The sequence below is a fragment of the Camarhynchus parvulus genome, chromosome 27 (assembly GCF_901933205.1).
Source record: "Camarhynchus parvulus chromosome 27, STF_HiC, whole genome shotgun sequence".
In the NCBI taxonomy this organism is placed as follows: Eukaryota; Metazoa; Chordata; class Aves; order Passeriformes; family Thraupidae; genus Camarhynchus; species Camarhynchus parvulus.
In genome coordinates, this window is record NC_044597.1 from 4,564,568 (window position 1) to 4,585,251 (window position 20,684).

A 20,684-nucleotide genomic window follows, 5' to 3' on the forward strand; every position below is an offset into this window, starting at 1 on the left:
TTCATCCCGCACGTCCCCGCGGCACGGGCTGAGTGACCCCCCCAACCTGGGACTGCTACACCTGCACGCGTGCGTGGGCAAGGGTGCAGGCGTGTGTGCGTGTGTGTCCTGCACACGCATGTCTATGTGTGCCCCGTGAGTGTGGCAGGCTGACGTGCAGCTGCACACAGAGCACGCGTGTGCCCTGCGGAGCGTTTCCCGCCTGGCCTGTGGCACGTGTGTGTGTGCGCCATAGCCTGTCACCTGTCACACAGCTGTGCGCCCTTGTACGCTCACATTCCCGTGCTGCTGCACGTTCATTCACACACCGGCGTGCCCTTGCACGCTCACAGTCACCCGCATCCACACCGAGCTGTTCGTTACACGCTCATTCACACGCCGACACCGCCTCACGCTCACTCCCTCCGCGGCCCCTTTAAGGCCCGGATAGGCTCCGCCCCTCGTTAAGCACCGCCCCCTTAAGGGGGGAGGGGCTCCGCGCGCGCGGGGCTATTTTTAGCGCCGGGCGCCGTCACGTGACGCGGAGTGACGTCACCGAATGTTGTTGTCGGGGCGGGCGGGGCCGCGCGGCGAAGATGGAGGAGGAGGCGGGGGGGCGGCGGGGCGCGCGCCGGGCGGCACCGGGGGGACCCCAGGTACGGGCGGCACGGGGGGGCACCGGGGCGGCCGCATCGGGGCGGGGACCCGCGCCGGGAGGGGCTCCGCGGGGTCCGGGACCCCCGTGCGGCTCCGGGGGGGGCTCCGTGCGGCGGAGGGGGGGCTGCGATCCCGGAGGTCCGGTGCGGTTCGGGGCCGGGATGGGGGGGTCTGTGCAATGGGGGTGGGGTTCGGTGCGCTCGCGGGGTGCGGGGCTGCGCGGCGGGGGGGCCGCATGGGGACCCCCGTGCGGGTTTGGGGGGGCTGCAGCGGGGGGAGCCCTGCGCGGGTCGGGGGCTGCAGCGGGGCCCGGGCGCACCGCGGGAGGGGGGGCGCTGGAGTCCCGGTGTGCTCGGAGAGGGGCTCCGGTGGGGGGGCCCGCTGCGGGTCGGGGGGGCTGCACTGGGGGTCCCGGTGCGATCCGGTGCGGGGGCTGCAGGAGGGGACCCCTGTGCGGGTGGGGGGGTCCTGTGCAGTCCGGGGTCCCGGTGCGGCTCGAGGGGGGAGCGCCCGTGCAACGGGGGGGCCTGCAGCCCGGAGGGGCCCCGTGCAGTTCGGGGGAGCCCCGCAGTTTGGGGGGTCCCGCTGCGGTTCGGCGGGGCGCTGCAATGAGCGGGCCCGGCGCGGCTCGGGGGCGCGGTGCGGGTGGGGGTCCCGGTGCGATGGGCCGTGCACCGTGCAGCGGGGGGGTCCCCGTGCGCTCGGGGGGCCCTGCGGGTCCGGGGTTCCCGCAGTGTCGGGGGGCCCGTGCGCCGGCACGGCGGCGGCTCCGCAGCGCGGCCGGGGGGGCCGGGGGGCCCCGCTGCACCGCGCCGGGCTCGGCGCTGCCGGCGGCGCCAGTGGCGTGTCCCCCCCACCGTGGGGTCCGTCCCGCCGCGTGGTGACACCCCCAGACCCCGATCTTGGGGTGACGCCTCGGTTTGGGGGGGTTGCAGCACCGGGGGGGGGGTCAGCGTGTGTCCCCCCTCCAGCCGTGTCCTTATGGGGTCCCATCCGTGTCCCCGTGGGGTGGCACGGCCGGGGGTCCTTCCCCGTTATCCCGTGGGGCCCCCCATTTCCCTGCAGAGCTTTGTGTAGCACTGCCGACCCCCAGGTCCCTTCTGGGGCTGCCCCAGGCCCCCCCATCCCAGGGGAGCACCGGAGGGGAGAGAGGGGTCCGCATCCTGCCCGGGGTGGGTGCTCAGGGGGGCTCGGTGCGGGCTCAGACCCCCCCCGTTTGCAGCGGGGGGAGCTTTTGGGGGTCCCGGGGTGTTGACAGGCGCTTGGTCCCGCAGGGCTCCCGGGCGGCGCGGGCACAGCCCCGGTGCCCCGGCCGGCGCTGACGGACACGCGGCTCTGCGAGCCCCCCCGGCACCCGCGGGCCACCATGGACCCCCAGAGCGACGCAGGTGAGAGCCCGAGGGGGGCTGCGCCCGCTGGGCACCGCTGCGAGAGCCGGGCACTGCCCCCGGGCACCGCCGTGTCCCCTGTCCCCGCTGTGCCCCCCCAGTGTGGCAGCCGGCAGATATCGGGGTACCGCGGGCCCCAGCAGCGTTCCGCCCAGCGGGACACATCCGCTCCAAACGGGGGTGCCCGGGCACCGGGGGGCACCCCCTGCCCCGGTTATCCCAGCCCGTGCCACCGCCCCCCTGCCGGTGTTCCCAGGCCGCGCTGCGAGGGGAAACTGAGGCACGGCTGGCCGCACCGTCGTGGCGCGGCTCACACGTGGCTCTTTATGGCACCGGGGGCGGGTCCCCCGCGGCCCCCTGGGGTGCCACGCGTGGGGACAGGGACAGCCAGCCGCGGTGACCGCCAGGGCCGTGCCCGCGCTGTCCCCGCTCCCGCCCTGTAATTATCCCGGGGGGGGAACTCCGGCGACATCTGGATGCACTGGTGTCCCCCCCCTGCCCCGCCCCGAGGGGACACGCGGCAGCGCCGACAGCGCGGGCTCGGCAGGGGAAACTGAGGCACGGGGCGGTGGTGGCAGCGGGCTCGGGGCGGGGGGCGTGTGTCCCCTCTGTCCCCAGCCCCCCCCGCCGGTATTTCTGGAGCGCGGCCCGGCCGTGCCTGGCACGGGGCTGGCACGCGGCGCGGTGGCGCGGGGACACGGCCGGGCCGCCTCTGCCTTCCTCGGGGTCCCCTCCCGGCTTTGGGGCTGTCTGGGGGGGTTTGGGGACCCCTCGGGGGTGCTGAGCCGGGCTGGGACCATCGGGGATGGGGCAGAGGCCACCCCTGCGCTCAGCGGTCCCCAATCTGCCCCTGGGGGCTCCGTGACCCCCCCAGGGCTCCTTTTCCCAGCCCCAGAACCGGGGGGTCCCGTGGGTGCCGGGCCCGTCCCGGGGTGCAGCCCCCTCCCTCCCGGAGTTCTGGGGGTCCCCACTGCTCCCCCCAACACCCCCGAGGATCCCCCCGTCCCCCTGGTGTGCCACCACCTCTGGGGGGGCTCCGCGGGCCGGGGCCCCCCCTCTGCCCTGCTGTGGGAGCCAGGAAAGGGCTCTGGGATGGGATTTGGGGTGCGACCACCGGCAAGGGGGTCCGGGAGCCGGGCGGGCCCATTCCCGCGGCCTCCTGCCCGCCGGCAGCACCAGAAATAGCCGGGCTGACGTCAAGGCCCAAAGCACCCCTGGGGGGGGGCAGCGGGGGGGGCGCGGGGTGTCCCAGAAATATCCCGGCTATTAAAAGTCTTGGCTCGGGATTAACGCCGGGTAAATAAACGTGGCGCTGCCGGGGCGGGGGGGTTACGCACGGTCTGGGCGCTGGGGGGTGGTCCCTGAAAAGGGGGAAAAGGGGGGGGGCATTCCACACCTCAGCACGGTGTCACCCCCCCCCCCCCGGTCCGGGTTGTCCCTGCAGAGCCGCTTGGGGACAGCGATCCCATTGGGAAAGGTGCTGAGCTGGCAGCCGTGCCCCCCCCGCCCCCCCCAGCCCCTCTTGGGGCATCCGGGGGTCTGGAGTGGGGTGGGGTGGGGTGTGGGGGGGGTCCTCGGCCTTCACGTTCCCAAAGTGGGGCTAATCCCCCCGGCACATCCCAGCTTTGGTTCCGGCAGCGCTGATTACCGCGGATTAACGTCCCCGCTAATTAGGGGGATGTGGGGGGTGGGATGGAGCTGGGGGGTCCCGGGGACCCCCAATCTCCCCACAGCCTCCCCCAGCCCGTGCTCCCCCCCCAGCCCCCGGGGCAGTTCGGGGGTGCAGCCGGGTCTCGGGGGCTGGGGGGGTGCAGGGACACAGCGCATCCCCTGCCGGGATCTGCCGTGACCCCCCCCCGGCACAATTCCCTATTTATAGCCGGCTCCTCCCGTGCGCCGGCTATTTCCAGGCGCCAGAGAGAATAGCCTGGATTGGGGGGGCGTGGGTGAAGGGGGGGCCCTTTGGCCCTGCCCTGCCTGCAGTGGGGGGGCTGCATTGGCTCCCGTCACCCCAAAACCCAGGGATGCTCTGTGACCCCCCAGCCCCACCCGCCGGGGAGGGATTTGGGGGCTGGGGTTGGGTTTGGGGATGCACGTGCCCCCCAGTTCCCAGCCCGTTCAGGGGGTCCCGGGTGTCTCTCTGCAGAGGGGGGGTCCGGCCGTGAGCCCCCGCTGGAGCTGCTGCCCCGTGTCCCCCTGCACGCTGCCCTGCCCGCCCCAGGTGAGTGGGGGCGGCCCCCCGTGCCCCCCAAAACCCGGTGACACCGCTACAGACCCGGTGACACTGCCCCAAAATCCGGTGACACCGCCCCAGACCCGGTGACACTGCCCCAAAACCCGGTGACACCGCCCCAGACCCAGTGACACTGCCCCAAACCCGGTGACACCGCCACAGACCCAGTGACACTGCCCCAAAACCCGGTGACACCGCCCCAGACCCGGTGACACTGCCCCAAAACCCGGTGACACCGCTCCAGACCCGGTGACACTGCCCCAAACCCGGTGACACTGCTCCAGACCCAGAGACACTGCCCCAAAACCCAGTGACACCGCTACAGACCCGGTGACACCGCCCCAAAATCCGGTGACACCGCCCCAGACCCGGTGACACTGCCCCAAAATCCGGTGACACCGCTCCAGACCCAGTGACACCGCTCCAGACCCAGTGACACTGCCCCAAACCCGGTGACACCGCTCCAGACCCGGTGACACCACCCCAAACCCAGTGACACCGCTCCAGACCCGGTGACACTGCCCCAAAACCCGGTGACACCGCTCCAGACCCGGTGACACCGCTCCAGACACAGTGACACTGCCCCAAACCCGGTGACACCGCTCCAGACCCAGTGACACCACCCCAAACCCAGTGACACCGCTACAACCCGGTGACACTGCCCCAAACCCGGTGACACCGCTCCAGACCCGGTGACACCGCCCCAGACCCGGTGACACCGCTCCAGACCCAGTGACACCACCCCAAACCCAGTGACACCGCTCCAACCCGGTGACACTGCCCCTCCCGTGTCCCCATTCCGTGGGACACCCCCACTGTGCCCATGGGGTGTCCCGGGCAGCGAGGGGTTAAACGAGACCCCACCCCAAAGCCCCCACTGACCCCAAAGTGCCCCATTGGCCCCTCGGGGCTGTTTTTACCCCCCCTCCCCCGAGTGCTGCCCCCTGCACGGACTGGCTGCTGAGACCCCCCCCCATTGCACCCCAACACCCCTCGGGGCTTTTTGGGGACCCCCGGGGGGGGGGCTGCAGGAGTACCCCAGTGTACCCCCAAATACCCCCGGGAGAGCCGAACCCCTGGGGGGGCTGGATGGGACTGGGGGTGCTCGGGATATGGGGGTGCTGCTTCTCCTGGGGGGCTCTGTGGTACTGGGGGGGCTCTGGCTGTCCTTGGGGGGGGTCTGTGCCCCCCCCTCCGTGCCCGGTGACGTCCGTGGGTCCGCGTGGGGACGTCAGTGCCCGTCAGTGCCCGGGGGAGGGGGCTGGGCTGGGGGGGCTCATTGACATGCACCGCGTGCCCCCCCCGCCCGCCCCCGCCTTCCTGTGTGCGTGGGGCCGCCCCCTCCCACCCCCGATCCTGCGTGTCCCATCCCTCCCTCTGTGTGGCCCCCCCTCCCCCCGGTGGGTGTTGGGGGGATATTTGGGGTGGGGGGCTCGGTGTGTGCTGCAGATGGAGGGGCTTGGATTGGGTGGGGGGGCCACCCCGGTTTTGTTTTTGGGGGGTTAAGTGAGGTGGGGGTCGATCCAGGGGGTGGGGCTGGGGGAGACCCCCGAGGGTTTCCTTGATACCCACCCCAAACCGCCCCTGACCCCCCAAACATCACCCCCGGGACACCCCCAAACCACTCTGCATGCCCGGAGCACCCCAAACCGGCCCCTTGAACCCCTCCCAGCCCCTCCATCCTTCCCGGCGTGTCCCCATCCCATCCCCCTCCGCGTGTCCGCAGGAGTGGAGGGGGGATTGGGGGGGCCCCGTTTTTTTTTGGGGGACCTGAGGTGGGGGTCGATCCGGGGATGGGGCTGGGCGGAGCAGCGCTGCACCCACCCCAAGCTGCAGTGACCCCCCCTGGAAACCCACAGCACAGCCCAGAACCCCAAACCACTCTGCTGCCCGAGTTCCAGAAGCAGCACGAGCACCTCACCCGCCAGCACCAGGTGCAGCTCCAGAAGCACCTCAAGGTGGGTGGGGGGGCATGGCCAGGGCTGGGGGGGGGATTGGGGGGTGGGGGGGATCTGGGGGGATGGAGCTGTGGGGGTGTCACCCATTGGGGGGATGTGCCTTTTGGAGGGGTATTGGGGATGATGGAGATTTGGGGTGTCACTAGTCTGGGGGGATGGGGCTTTTGGAGGGGTACCAGGGATGATGGAGTTGTGGGGTGTCACCCATTGTGGGGGGGTGGAACTGGGGGAGGGATACTGGGGATGATAGAGATGGGGTATCACCAATTTGGGGGGGAGATGGGCCTTTTGGAGGGGTATTGGGGATGATGGAGATTTGGGGTGTCACCAGTCTGGGGGGGGATGGAACTGTGGAATGGGATACTGGGGATGGTGGAGATGTGGGGTGTCACCAGTTTGGGGGGGAGATGGGGCTTTTGGGGGTGTACTGGGGAGGATGGAGCCACTGGGGGAGGAATATGGGGGTGATGGAGCCGTGGGGTGGGATATTGGGGTTGATGGAGCCATTGGGGGGATACAGGGAGTGATGGAGCCGTGGGGTGTCACTGATGGAGGGTGAGGGAGCCATTGAAGGGATGGAGCTCTTGGGGGGACACTGGGGGGTTTCAGCTCCCCCCTTGGGGCCGGGGGTGAGGATGGGCCCGGGGCCGTGTCCGGGGTCCCACGGCGGCGCTGCCCCCTCCCCACAGCAGCAGCAGGAGGCCCTGGCAGCCCGGCGGCAGCAGGAGCTGGAGCAGCAGCGGCAGCGGGAGCGGCAGGAGCTGGAGCAGCAGCGCCTGGAGCAGCTGCAGAGCCTGCGGCCCAAGGAGCGGGGCCGTGACAGTGAGTGGGGGGGCCGGGCTGGGCTGTGGGGGTGCAGCGGGGCTGGAGGGGGGGCTGTGCTGCCCCCCTGACCCCCCCCTGCCCCCAGGCGCCATCGCCAGCACGGAGGTGAAGCTGAAGCTCCAGGAATTCCTGCTCAGCAAGACGAAGGAGCCGGGCCCCGGCCCCCCCAACCATTCCCTCCCCCAGCACCCCAAATGTTGGTAGGTGCCCCCGAGCCCCCCAGGACCCCCCCTAAGGCACTCTGGGGGTGACCCGGGTGTCCCAGCGGGGTCTCTGCCACCTTCCCCCCCCCTCTCCAGGGCTCACCACACCTCGTTGGACCAGAGTTCCCCCCCCCAGACCGGCAGCCCGGGGACCCCCCCGTCCTACAAGCTCCCCCTCCTCGGCACCTACGACGGCCGGGACGATTTCCCGCTCCGCAAAACCGGTGGGTGATGGCGGGGGGCGTGCCACGCCCGCAGGGGGTGACGGTGACAATGCCGGTGGTGGTGACACGTTTGTGTCCCCAGCGTCCGAGCCCAACCTGAAGGTGCGCTCGCGGCTGAAGCAGAAGGTGGCGGAGCGGAGGAGCAGCCCCCTCCTGCGGCGCCGCGACGGCTCCGTGCTCAGCGCCTTCCGCAAGCGCCACGTGGAGATCACCGGTGCGTGCTGGGGACACCGCGGGGACAATGGGGACACCGCGGGGACACGGGCTGGGCTCGCTCACCCAGTGCTTCCCCAGAGCCCCCCTGGCCTCCCGCGGCTGGGGTGACACATGTGACACATGTGGGGTGTCAGGGTGTGACACACCGTGTGACACGGGGCAGTGTCCTCATGCCCGTGTGACACAGAGCAGTGTCCCTGTGCCCGTGTGACACACGCGTGTCCTGCAGTGTAGTGTGACATGGGGCAGTGTCTGTGTGACACAGAGCAGTCCCTGTGCCCGTGTGACACAAGTGTGTCCTGCAGCGTCTGTGTGACGCAGGGCAGTGTCCCCATGCCCGTGTGACAGAGGGCAGTGTCCTCGTGCCCGTGTGACACCGCGTGTCCCGCAGTGTCTGTGTGTGACACACCATGTGACAGAGCAGTGTCCCCATGTCTGTGTGACACAGGGTAGTGTCCCCATGCCTGTGTGACATGGAGGAGTGTCCCCATGCCCATGTGACACACCCATGTCCCACAGTGTCTGTGTGACACAGGACAGTGTCCGTGTGACACACAGCAGTGTCCCCATACCCGTGTGACACACCCATATCCCCCGCAGTGTCTGTGTGACACACCTGTGCTCCCCTTGCCCAATTGACACAGAGCACTGTCCCCATGCCCGTGTGACACCCGTGTCCCCTGCAGTGTCTGTGTGACACGGGGCAGTGTCCCCATACCCGTGTGACACCCATGTCCCCCACAGTGTCTATATGTGACACAGAGCACTGTCCCCATGCCCGTGTGACACCCGTGTCCCCCACAGTGTCTATATGTGACACAGGGCAGTGTCCCCATGCCCGTGTGACACCCGTGTCCCCCACAGTGTCTATATGTGACACAGGGCAGTGCTGACATGACACCCGTGTCCCCTGCAGTGTTATATGTGACACAGCACTGTCCCATGCCCGCGCCACGTGTCCCCATGCCCATGTGACACAGAGCAGTGTCCCCATGCCCGTGTGACACCTGTGTCCCCCACAGTGTCTATATGTGACACAGAGCACTGTCCCCATGCCCGTGTGACACCTGTGTCCCCCGCAGTGTCATCGGTCTGCAGCAGCGCCCCCGGGTCGGGGCCCAGCTCCCCCAACAGCTCCCACGGTGCCCACAATGGCCTGGCTGCCTCTGTCCCCAACATCCACAGCGAGGTACGGCCCCATGGGGACAGGGACGGGGACACACGGGTGGCCGGGGGGCTGGGTGCATGTCAGTGCTGTCCTGTCCCCACCCGTGTTGGTGGCATGTCGTGTCTCTACATGTGTCAGTGGTGGTGTGTCCCCACCATGCTGGTGGCCTGTCCCCACACATGTTGGTGGCGTGTTCCACTGTCCTGTCCTGTCCCCACATGTTGATGTCCTGTCACTTTTGGTGTCCTCTCCCCACACATGTTGGTGGCCTGTCTGTCCTGTCCTGTCCCCACATGTTGATGTGCTGTCCTGTCGTTCCCCACACATGTTGGTGGCCTGTCTGTCCCCTGTGGTGTCCCCCTCGGGTGTTGATGCCACGTTTGCCGTGTGGTGCCACAGCAGCTCCTGCCCCAGCCCCGCGCCCTGGCCCTGGACGGGGCCCAGCTGAGCCTCTACACGTCCCCATCGCTGCCCAACCTGTCCCTGGGGCTGCAGGCCACTGTCACTGTCACCAGCGCCCACCTCCCTGTGAGTGGGGGCACTGGGGACCCCGGGCTGGGTGGCACTGGGGACCCTGGGCTGGGTGGCACTGGGACCTCGGGCTGGGTGGCACTGGGACCCTGGGCTGGGTGGCACTGGGGCTTGGCTGGGGGGCTGGGAACTTGGGCGCCACGGGGTGGGCCGGGGACCTGGCGCTCACAGGGGGAATATGGGGACCCCACGGGGGGGACAGGGGACACAAGGGGGGCCCTGGGACATGGGGACACTGTGGCGGGTGGCACGGGATATGGGAACACAGTGGGGGTGGTATGGGTGGTTGGCACCCTACAGCAGGAATGTGGGGACCCACAAAGGTGGCACAGGGGTGGCACAGGGACCTGGCAGCCCTGGGGTGACGCGGGTACCCCCAGTGTCACCGCTGTCCCCGCAGGTGTCCCCCAAGCTGTCGCCGCAGGCGGAGGGCGAGCGGCCGGGGGTGCCCCCGGGGGTGTCCCCGCTGCGCCCCGGGGCCGCCCTCACCGGCAAGTTCCTGAGCACGTCCTCGATCCCGGGCTGCCTGCTGGGGGTGGCCCTGGACGGCGACGCCCCGGCCGGCTCCCCGTCCCTGCTGCAGCACGTGCTGCTGCTGGAGCAGGCGCGGCAGCAGAGCACCCTCATTGCTGGTGAGCCCCAAGTGCCTGCTCCGTGTCCCCTCCGTGTCCCCCTGATCCACTCTCAGTGTCCCCTCAGTGTCCCCCTGATCCCCCCTCAATGTCCCCATAATCCCCCCTTCAGTGTCCTCCTGCTCCTCCCTCAGTGTCCCCCTTATCCCCCTGCAGTGTCCCCCCAGTCCTTCCCAGTTTGCCCTCAGTTTAGCCCCCATTTTCCCCTCAGTCCTGCCCAGTTCACCCCCCCTTTTCCTTCCCCCTTTCCCAGTCCCCCCAGTCTGTCCCACATTTCCCCAGCGCCTCCAGGGTGGCTCTGAGCCGGTGTCCCCGTGTCCCTGCACGGGCAGTCCCCACTGGGGGGCTCTGTGGGGCTCGGGGTGGCTCTGACAATGTCCCCTGTCCCCGCAGTGCCCCTGCACGGGCAGTCCCGGCTGGGGGGGCTCGGGGTGGCTCTGACAGTGTCCCCTGTCCCCGCAGTGCCCCTGCACGGGCAGTCCCGGCTGGGGGGGCTCGGGGTGGCTCTGGCAATGTCCCCTGTCCCCGCAGTGCCCCTGCACGGGCAGTCCCGGCTGGGGGGGCTCGGGGTGGCTCTGACAATGTCCCCTGTCCCCGCAGTGCCCCTGCACGGGCAGTCCCGGCTGGGGGGGCTCGGGGTGGCTCTGACAGTGTCCCCTGTCCCCGCAGTGCCCCTGCACGGGCAGTCCCGGCTGGGGGGGCTCGGGGTGGCTCTGGCAATGTCCCCTGTCCCCGCAGTGCCCCTGCACGGGCAGTCCCCGCTGGTGGCAGGGGAGCTCCGGGGTGGCTCGGGGTGGCTCTGACAGTGTCCCCTGTCCCCGCAGTGCCCCTGCACGGGCAGTCCCCGCTGGGGGCTCGGGGTGGCTCTGACAAGTCCCCTGTCCCGCAGTGCCTGCTGCGGCAGTCCCCGCTGGTGGCGGCGGGCGCCGGGGCTCCGCGCGGCCCCGGGGGCAGCAAGCTGCCGCGGCACCGGCCCCTGAGCCGCACGCAGTCCTCGCCGCTGCCGCAGAGCCCCCAGGCGCTGCCCCACGGGCCCCTCCAGCAGCACTTCCTGGACAAGCAGCAGCTCCAGCTGGCCAAGGTGGGCATGGGGGGCACTGGGGGGGGCGTGTGGGGCACCGCTGACCCCGAAATAGAGCAGGGGGAGCAGTGCGAGCGGGGGAAACTGAGGCACGCGGTGGGAAACTGGGGAAGGGCTGGACAAAGGTGTGTGGGGTGGCTGGGGTGTGGGATGGATGCAGGGCACGGGTGACCCTCACTTAACCCCCGTGCCCCCCAGCTGCTCCCCAAGGGGGGGGAGCTGGCACGGCAGCCCCCCACCCACCCCGAGGAGACGGAGGAGGAGCTGACGGAGCAGCAGTCGCCCCCCCCGGGGGGGAGAGGCCCCCCCGGCCCCCCCCTCGGCCCCCCCATCGCCCTGGTGTCCCCGGAGGCCGGGGAGCCCCCGGAGCAGCCCCAGGACCCCGAGGGCTGCCAGGAGCCGGGTGACAGCGGGGACGAGGCCGAGCCCCCTGGGGACCCCGACGTCACTGAGCTGGGGGTCACCTACAAGCAGGTGAGACTTTGGGGGGCACCCAAACCCCCCAGTTCCCTGAATCGCCCCAAACTCCAGCTCCAGCACCCCCTGCCCTCCCCCAGCCATGTCGTGTGTCCCCTCCCCCGTTTTGGGGACGCTGCCGCAGCGATGACTCGCAAGGGTCGGTGACTCATCCCCCTCTGTCCCCTGTCCCCGCCGCCCCCGCGCCGTGACCCCCCGGTGACTCAGCCGCCCCCTCCCCTCCCCAGGTGTACCCCGAGGCGCCGCTGCAGCTCTTCCCCGCGCCCCCCCTGGGGGTCCTGGCTCTGCCCCACGCCGCCCTCGCCCGCACGCAATCGTCCCCAGCCAGCGTCAAACCCCCCCAGCCCGAGGGGCCCCCCAAGCACCTCTTCACCACAGGTACGGTACTGAGGGATGGGGGGGTCCCTGTGCTCTGGGGTGCTGGGATTTGGGGGGCTCCTGTCCCGTGGGAAGGGCCAGGGATGGCTGTGTCCCCCCCCTTAGGGTCACATTCTGTGGTGGGGCTGTGGATGTTCCTCTCCTGTAGGATTCCCTTCTTCCCTGGGGTTCCCAATGCTTTGGAATGTTCTGGGGTCCCCATACACCATAGGATCCCTCTGTCCCTGGGGTCCCCCTAATCCATAGGATCCCTCTATCCCCTGGGGTTCCCAATACTTTGGAATGTTCTGGTGTCCCCATACACCATAGGATCCCTCTGTCCCTTGAATTCCCAATATTTTGGAATGTCCTGGGGTCCCTCCATGCCACAGGATCAGTGTCCCTCTGAGTGAGGGGTCCCTCTGTCCCCTGGGGGTTCCCAATACTTTGGAATGTTCTGAGGTCTCCATAGGATCTCTCTGTCCCCTGGATGCCCAATATTTTGGAATGTCCTGGGGTTCCCCTACCCCACAGGATCCCTCTGTCCCTTGGGGTTCCCAATACTTTGGAATGTCCTGGGGTTCCTCAGTGCCACAGGATCCCTCTGTCCCCTGGGGTCCCTCAGTGCCACAGGATCCCTCTGTCCCCTGGGGTCCCTCAGTGCCACAGGATCCCTCTGTCCCCTGCATTCCCAATACCTGGCCGTGCCTGGTATCCCCCATCCCGTGGATTCCCTTTGTCTCCCGGCGTTCCCCACACCTCGGGGTGCCCAGGGATCCCCTGGGGGTGTGCCGGGGTGCCAGCTGTGCCAGCTGTGCCGTGCCAGGTGTGGTGTACGACACGTTCATGCTGAAGCACCAGTGCACCTGCGGGAACACCACCATCCACCCCGAGCACGCCGGCCGCATCCAGAGCATCTGGTCCCGGCTGCAGGAGACGGGGCTGCTGGGCAAGTGTGAGGTGAGGGGGGGTCCCCGTGTCCTGGGGGGTCAGGATGGCGTGGGGAGCCTGGGGGCTCAGCCTGTGCCCCTTGGCAGCGGATCCGGGGCAGGAAGGCGACGCTGGAGGAGATCCAGACGGTGCACTCGGAGCACCACGCGCTGCTCTACGGCACCAGCCCCCTGAACCGCCAGAAACTGGACAGCAAAAAGCTGCTGGGTGGGTGCTGGGGGGCCCCTGATGCTTGGGACCCCCCCTCTCTGGAGCTGGGGTCACCTTGGTGCCCTGTTCCTTGTGATCCCTCTGTTCCCTGTGGGTCCCCATGCCCTGGGGCATCCAGGAGAGTCCGTGTCCCGTGGGGGGTTCCAGTCCTTGGGGTGTTCAGGGGTCCCATGGGATCCCCCTGTCCTCTGGGGTTCCCCCATCCCTTGGGGCGCCTTGGGTTCCTCCTGTCCCATGGGATCCCTCTGTCCCTTGTCCCTTGGGGTTTCCCCATCCCTTGATGTGCCTGGGGTTCTCCCATCCCATGGGCTCCTTGTCCCCTGGTGTTCCCAATGCCTTGGGGTGCCCAAGGCTGCCCTTTTCCCATGGCATCCCCCTGTCCCCTGGGATTCCCAATCCCTTGCTGTACCCAAGGGTGCCCTTTTCCCATGGGATCCCCCTGTCCCCTGGGATTCCTGATCCTTTGCTGTACCCAAGGGTGCCCTTTTCCCATGGGATCCCCCTGTCCCCTGGGATTCCCAATCCTTTGGGGTGCCTGGGGTTCCCCCATCCCACAGGCTCCTTGTCCCTTGGTGTTCCAAATCCCTTGGGGTGCCCTTTTCCCATGGGATCCCCCATCCCCTGGCGTTCCCAATCCCTTGGGGTGCCCTTGTCCCATGGGATCCCCCATCCCCTGGCGTTCCCAATCCCTTGGGGTGCTCAGAGGTCCCCATTACCCCACGGGACCCCTGTGTCCCCTTGTCCCCATCGCCCCTTGCCCCCGCAGGTCCCATCACTCCGAAGACGTACGCGGTGCTGCCGTGCGGGGGCATCGGGGTGAGTCTGGGGCAGGGCTGGCGGTGTCCCCGGGGTGGCCGTGCCCCGCTGAGCCCCGGTGTCCCCGCAGGTGGACAGTGACACGGTGTGGAACGAGCTGCACTCGTCCAGCGCGGTGCGCACGGCCGTGGGCTGCCTGCTCGAGCTGGCCTTCAAGGTGGCCGCAGGGGAGGTCAAGGTGAGCGCGTGGCACTGTCACCCTGCCACCCTGCCACCCTGCACGTCTCCCTATCTGTCCTGTGAGTGTCCCTGTGCCCCAGTTGCGCCCCAATGCCACATGTCCCTCTGTGTCCCATCCATGTCCCTCCCTGTCCTGTGAGTGTCCCTCTGTCCCAGTCGTGCCCCAATGCCACATGTGTCTCTGTGTCCCACCCCTGTCCTTCTGTCCCAATTGTGCCCCAGTGCCACACGTCTCTGTGTGACACACATGTCCCTCTGTGTCCCACCCGTGTCCCTCTGTCTCAGTTCTGCCCCAATGCCACATGTCTCTGTGTCACACACATGTCCCTCTGTGTCCCATCCATGTCCCTCCCTGTCCTGTCCATGTCCCTCTGTCCCGGTCGTGCCCCAGTGCCACGTGTCCCTGTGTCACACACATCCCTGTGTGTCTCACCTGTGTCCCTCTGTCCCAGTTGTGCCCCAGTGCCACACGTGTCTCTGTGTCACACACATGTCCCTCTGTCCCAGTCGTGCCCCAGTGCTACCTGTGTCTCTGTGTCACACACACATGTCCCTCTGTGTCCCACCTATGTCCCTCTGTCCCAGTCGTGCCCCAGTGCCACACGTGTCTCTGTGTCACACACATGTCCCTCTGTGTCCCACCCTTGTCCCTCTCTGTCCCCCAGAATGGCTTCGCTGTCATCCGCCCCCCAGGCCACCACGCCGAGGAGTCCACGGCCATGTGAGTACAGGGACAGGGCTGGGACCCTCACCCAGTGCCACCCCCCTGCCCAGTGCCACCCCTGCACTGATGTCCCTTGTCCCCAGGGGCTTTTGCTTCTTCAACTCGGTGGCCATCTCGGCCAAGCTGCTGCAGCAGCGGCTCAGCGTGGGCCGGATCCTCATCGTGGACTGGGTAAGGGGGGACAGGGGGGACCCCGCAGGCCTCGGGGCGGCTGTGGGGGGGTCCCTGACCCGCGGCTGCCCCCCCAGGACATCCACCACGGCAATGGGACCCAGCAGGCCTTCTACAGCGACCCGCACGTGCTCTACATCTCCCTGCACCGCTACGACGACGGCAACTTCTTCCCGGGCAGCGGGGCCCCCGAGGAGGTACCGGGGGCACTCTGGGGGGTGGGGGTCCCTCCGTGCCCCCCCCGAGGCACGGGGGGGTCACCCGTGGCTGTGCCCAGGTGGGCAGCGGGCCGGGCGTGGGCTACAACATCAACATCGCCTGGACGGGCGGCGTGGACCCCCCGATCGGGGACGTGGAGTACCTGACGGCCTTCAGGTGGGGGGGCTGCACCTGGGGGGGCTCCGTGGCTGTGGGGGAGCTCTGCCTCGAGGGGTTCCACTGTCCTGGGGGGGTTCCTGAGCCCTCGGGAGGTTCCTGAGCCCTTGGGGGGTTCCTGAGCCCCTGGGGGGTTCCTGAGTCCCTGGGGGGTTCCTGAGCCCTTGGGGGGTTCCTGAGCCCTTGGGGGGTTCCTGAGCCCTCTGGGGGTTCCTGAGCCCTTGGGGGGTTCCTGAGCCCTGGGGGTTCCTGAGTCCCTGGGGGGTTCCTGAGCCCTTGGGGGGTTCCTGAGTCCCTGGGGAGGTTCCTGAATTCCTGGGGGGGTTCCTGAGCCCTTGGGGGGTTCCTGAGCCCTTGGGGGGTTCCTGAGCCCTTGGGGGGTTCCTGAGCCCTGGGGGGTTCCTGAGCATCCCTGGGGAGGTTCCTGAGCCCCTTGGGGGTTCCTGAGCCCTTGGGGTGGGTCTGTTCTATGGGAGGGGTCCCTGTGTCCTGGGGGAAGGCTTTCTCTGCAGTGTGGGGGGGTCCCTGCATCAGGGGGTCCTCTGGATCCTGGGAGGGTCCCTGCACAAATTGGGGGAGTCCATGCATACCTCGGGGGCTCCATGAACACCTCAGGGGGGTCCCTGCACACCTTGGGGTGTCCCTGCCCTCCTGGGGGCTCCCCAAGTCCTGGGGGTGTCCCTGTGTCCCTGTGCTCTGGGGGGCTCCGCAAGTCCTGGGGGGTGTCCCTGTGCCCTGTGCTCTGGGGGCTCCGCAAGTCCTGGGGGGTGTCCCTGTGCTCTGGGAAGATTCCCAAGTCCTGGGGGGTGTCCCTGCCCTCCTGGGGGGCTCCCCCAGCGCTGGGGGGGTCCCGAGCCGCCGCTGCCCCCCCCCAGGACGGTGGTGATGCCCATCGCCAAGGAGTTCTCCCCGGAGCTGGTGCTGGTCTCCGCCGGCTTCGACGCCGTCGAGGGCCACCTGTCCCCTCTGGGTGGCTACTCCGTCACCGCCAAGTGTGAGTGGGGCTCTGGGGGCACCCCTGGGATGGGACCCCGGCCCTGCCACCCCTCACCCGGTGCCCCCTCCCTCCCCAGGTTTTGGGCACCTGACCAAGCAGCTGATGATGCTGGCGGGGGGCCGGGTGGTGCTGGCGCTGGAGGGGGGACACGACCTGACGGCCATCTGCGACGCCTCCGAGGCCTGTGTCACCGCCCTGCTGGGCCTCGAGGTACAGGGGACACCCCCGCGGTCACCCCGGGGCCGTGCTGGGGCGCACAGCCCGTGTTGTGCCTCAGTTTCCCCTCGTTGGTTGGTGAGGGGCTCCGGTCTCATCCCTGCTGTGGCAGTCTGGGGGTGCTGGTGGCAGTGTGGGTGTTCTGGTGGCATTTTGGGGGGATGCTGGTGGCATTTGGGGGTGCTGGTGGCGGTTTGGGGGTGCTGGTGGCAGTGTGGGGGTGCTGGTGGCATTTTGGGTGTTCTGGTGGCATTTTGGGGTGCTGGTGGCAGTTTGGGGTTGCTGGTGGCAGTTTGGGATGCTGGTGGTAGTCTGGGGATGCTGGTGGCACTTTTGGGGTTGCTGGTGGCAGTGTGGGTGTTCTGGTGGCAGTCTGGCGGTGCTGGTGGCATTTGGGGGTGCTGGTGGTATTTTGGGGGGGTGCTGGTGGCACTTTTGGGTGTTCTGTTGGCATTTTGGGGGGCTGGTGGCAGTCTGGGGGTGCTGGTGGTATTTTGGGGGGGTGCTGGTGGCACTTTTGGGTGTTCTGTTGGCATTTTGGGGGGCTGGTGGCAGTTTGGGGATGCTGGTGGCATTTTGGGGATGCTGGTGGCAGTTTTGGGGTGCTGGTGGCATTTTGGGTGTTCTGGTGGCACTTTTGGGGGTGCTGGTGGTTGTCTGGGAATGCTGGTGGCAGTTTTGGGGTGCTGGTGGAAGTCTGGGGGTGCTGGTGGCAGTTTTGGGGTGCTGGTGGCAGTGTGGGTGTTCTGGTGGCAGTTTGGGAAGTGCTGGTGGCACTTTTGGGGGTCTGACGGGGTGTCCCCCCCAGCTGGAGCCCCTGGACCCGGCCCTGCTGCAGCAGAAGCCCAACGTGAACGCGGTGGCCACGCTGGAGAAAGTCATCGAGATCCAGAGTGAGGACGGGGACACGGGAGGTCCCCAAGGGGTCCCTGGGGCCGGATCTGTCACAAGTGGGACACGGGGGGTCCCTGAGTGGTCCCTGGGGCCAGCTCTGCCACGGGGGGTCACTGCCCGCTCGGTGCCAGCCCTGTCCCTGTCCCTGTCCCCAGGCCGGCACTGGGGCTCTGTCACAGGGGTCCCTGTCCCTGTCCCCAGGCCGGCACTGGGGCTCTGTCACAGGAGGTCACAGGGGTCCCTGTCCCTGTCCCCTGTCCCCAGGCCGGCACTGGGGCTCTGTCACAGGGGTCCCTGTCCCTGTCCCTGTCCCCAGGCCGGCACTGGGGCTCTGTCACAGGGGTCCCTGTCCCTGTCCCTGTCCCCAGGCCGGCACTGGGGCTCTGTCACAGGGGGTCACCCTGTCCCTGTCCCCAGGCCGGCACTGGGGCTCTGTCACAGGGGTCCCTGTCCCTGTCCCCAGGCCAGCACTGGGCTCTGTCACAGGGGTCCCTGTCCCTGTCCCCAGGCCAGCACTGGGGCTCTGTCACAGGAGGTCACAGGGGTCCCTGTCCTGTCCCTGTCCCCAGGCCGGCACTGGGGCTCTGTCCGGCGCTTCGCCGCCGCCGTGGGCCGGTCCCTGCTGGAGGCGCAGCGCGGGGACACCGAGGAGGCCGAGACGGTGACAGCCATGGCCCTGCTGTCCGTGGGGGCTGAGCACGGCAGGACAGAGCCACAGGCCAGGTACGGCCCGGGGACACGGGGGGAACTGGGGGTGTGACAATGGGGGACACGGGGGTTGTGACAACGGGGGACACGGGGGACGTGGGGGGTGTGACAGTGAGGGACATGGGGGGACACAGGGCAGGGTGAATGGAGCCAGGTGTGACATGGGGGGGACACGGGGGGGTGTGTGACCATGGGGGACATGGGGTGTGTGACAATGGGGGACATGGGGGACATGGGGGGGTGTGACAATGAGGGACACGGGGGACACAGGGGGTGTGTGACAATGGGGGACACAGGGGACATGGGGTGTGTGACACTGGTGGACGTGGCGGGTGTGACAATGGGGGACATGGGGGGACATGGGCGGGTGTGACAATGGGGGACATGGAGGGTGTGTGACAATGGGGGACATGGGGGGTGTGTGACAATGGGGGACATGGGGGGTTGTGACACTGGGGGACACGGGGGGACACGGGGTGTGTGACACTGGGGGACATGGGGGGGTGTGTGACACTGGGGGACATGGGGGGGTTGTGACAATGGGGGACACGGGGGGACACGGGGTGTGTGACACTGGGGGACATGGGGGGGTGTGTGACACTGGGGGACATGGGGGGGTGTGTGACAATGGGGGACACGGGGTGTGACAGTGGGGGACACGGTGGGAAGTGAATGGAGCCGGGTGTGACACTGGGGGGAACATGGGGGACACAAGGAGCATAGGGAGGGTGTGACCCTGGGGGACATGGAGGGACAAGGGGGACATAGGGGACATGAATGGAGCTGGGTGTGACACTGGCAGGGACACGTGTCCCCATGGCAGGTGACACACACGTGTCCCTCCCCTGCCCAGGCCAGCAGAGGAGCCCATGGAGGCCGAGCCCACGCTCTGACCCACCCGGATCATCCAGCAAACCAAGGAACACCTGGAAAAGAAGAAAAGAAGAAAAACACACAAAGAAAAAAAATCACAGTAAAAGGAAAACGAAACAAAACAAAAAAAAATCCAAAACACACACAAAAAAAACACTAAAAAAAAAAAAAAAAAAAAAAAAAAAGGCAGAAATCGAAAGGAAAACCAGAAAAAAAAGAGGAAAATATTTTCTTTTTCTATTAAAAAGAGGAGAAAAAACACAAAAAAAAAAAAATCCCCCTGCCCGTCCTGTGCCCCCGGCTCCCCGCGGTGTTTGCGGTCGTGTCTCTTGTGCAGCAGCAGTTCCACCAGCACCCCCTGTCCCCCCGTGTCCCCCCGTGTCCCCCGTGTCCCCCGTGTCCCCTGTGTCCATCGGGTCCCCCCGGCGCTGCCCGGACCCCCCCCGGGGCTCCTCGAGATTTTTTTTAGGGTTTTTTCCTTATTTTCCCCATTTTTGTGTCTCCTCCTCCTCGTTCCCTCCCTGGCTCCGGATCCGTCCCCCGCCCCCGGGGGAGGCGATGGGAAACATTCGTGCCTTTGAGTAAGTATTTTGGTTTTTTTTTTTAATGCCTTAATTTCCCTTCATTTTGGGTTTTTCTTCATTTTCTTGGGTTTTTTTTTTGTTTTCCCTTCGGCCTCCCCGTTTTGGATGGGGACAGGAGACAAAGGGACGAGCCCTGTCCCCCAACCTCCCACTCTGTCACTTTGTCACCCCTTTGTTGGGATCAAACTTATCCTTATAGGAGAGGGAAAAACAACAAAAAAAAAAGAGGAAAAACCACTTTATTTTCCTGTTTTGTCACCAGCCGGAGGGGCCTCGGAGCGATTTTAGCTTTAAGAGAGAGAAAACCACCCACCACCCTCCCCCCCCCAAAAAAAAAAGGGATATAATTTTATTACAGATGGATTATTTAATAGTATTTTTTTAATTGGGGGGGTGGGACAGGGACAGCGCGTCGTGGGTTAAATTATTCCGGGTGGGGGGGACAGGGGTGGGATTTGGGGTGGTCCCAAATTAGGACAGAGGGCTAAGGGTGTCCTTGTCACCTCTCCTGGTTTGGGGTGAGGAAGGGGGGGGGATCCTGCGTGTCCCCAACGCTGGGGACACCCCGAGTGTGGCGGGGGATCCCCCTCCCATCCCAGGAGAGGAAAACGCCCCTGGATTTTGGGGGGGGGGAATGAGGGTCTCCGGCCCCCCAGTTTGCTTTGGGCTGGTGTGTCCCCCCCACCCCCGCCCCGCCGTGTGCCCCCCGGTCCGTCCGTCCGTCTGTCCGTCCGTCCCCGCTCACGCTCGCTCTGGGTCTCGGTTCAGTATTTTGTAAGATGTCACCGATGTTCGTCCTTGTATAAATAAACTGTTTCTGGCAATAGCCGCCGGGCCCGCTGCCTCTGGGGGGCTGGGGGTGGCCCTGCGTCCCTGTCCCTGGCTCCCTGTGTCCCTTTCCCTGTCCCTGTGTCCCTTTTCCTGCCCCTCTGTCCCTTTCCCTGTGGCCCTGTCCCTGTGTCCCTGTCCCTGTGTCCCTGTCCCTGTGTCCCTGTCCCTGGCTCCCTGTGTCCCTTTCCCTGTCCCTGTGTCCCTGTCCCTGTGTCCCTGTCCCTG

At 67.5% G+C, this 20,684-nt stretch overlaps 1 protein-coding gene and 1 long non-coding RNA gene across 2 annotated transcripts; both read left to right on the forward strand.

Moving 5' to 3' along the window:
* The first annotated feature begins 599 nt into the window (after positions 1-599).
* Positions 600-4,241, forward strand: LOC115913999. Its single transcript, XR_004061414.1, has 3 exons — positions 600-635; positions 1,911-2,024; positions 4,171-4,241. It is a non-coding gene; the product is annotated as an uncharacterized LOC115913999 (long non-coding RNA).
* Positions 4,242-6,050: 1,809 nt separating this feature from the next.
* HDAC5 (histone deacetylase 5) lies at positions 6,051-19,211 on the forward strand. The gene is made up of 25 exons (XM_030966040.1): positions 6,051-6,215; positions 6,905-7,037; positions 7,126-7,240; positions 7,340-7,467; positions 7,550-7,681; positions 8,766-8,872; positions 9,251-9,379; positions 9,783-10,014; positions 10,753-10,783; positions 10,930-11,095; positions 11,294-11,569; positions 11,800-11,950; positions 12,756-12,889; positions 12,967-13,087; positions 13,857-13,906; positions 13,977-14,084; positions 14,752-14,807; positions 14,894-14,981; positions 15,059-15,178; positions 15,259-15,356; positions 16,232-16,350; positions 16,430-16,563; positions 17,378-17,462; positions 18,033-18,186; positions 19,025-19,211. The coding sequence occupies exons 1-25, from the start codon at positions 6,051-6,053 to the stop codon at positions 19,062-19,064; spliced, it is 3,072 nt and encodes a 1,023-aa protein (XP_030821900.1). The 3' UTR covers positions 19,065-19,211.
* The last annotated feature ends 1,473 nt before the right edge of the window (positions 19,212-20,684 follow it).

Excerpts from the sequence above, each read along its gene's own strand:
- HDAC5 (XM_030966040.1), top strand. The coding sequence starts at position 6,051 with ATGGGGCTGGGCGGAGCAGCGCTGCACCCACCCCAAGCTGCAGTGACC. Across the intron at positions 7,468-7,549 it reads TTTCCCGCTCCGCAAAACCG|CGTCCGAGCCCAACCTGAAG; the intron begins GTGGGTGATGGC and ends TTGTGTCCCCAG. Across the intron at positions 13,907-13,976 it reads TGCCGTGCGGGGGCATCGGG|GTGGACAGTGACACGGTGTG; the intron begins GTGAGTCTGGGG and ends GTGTCCCCGCAG.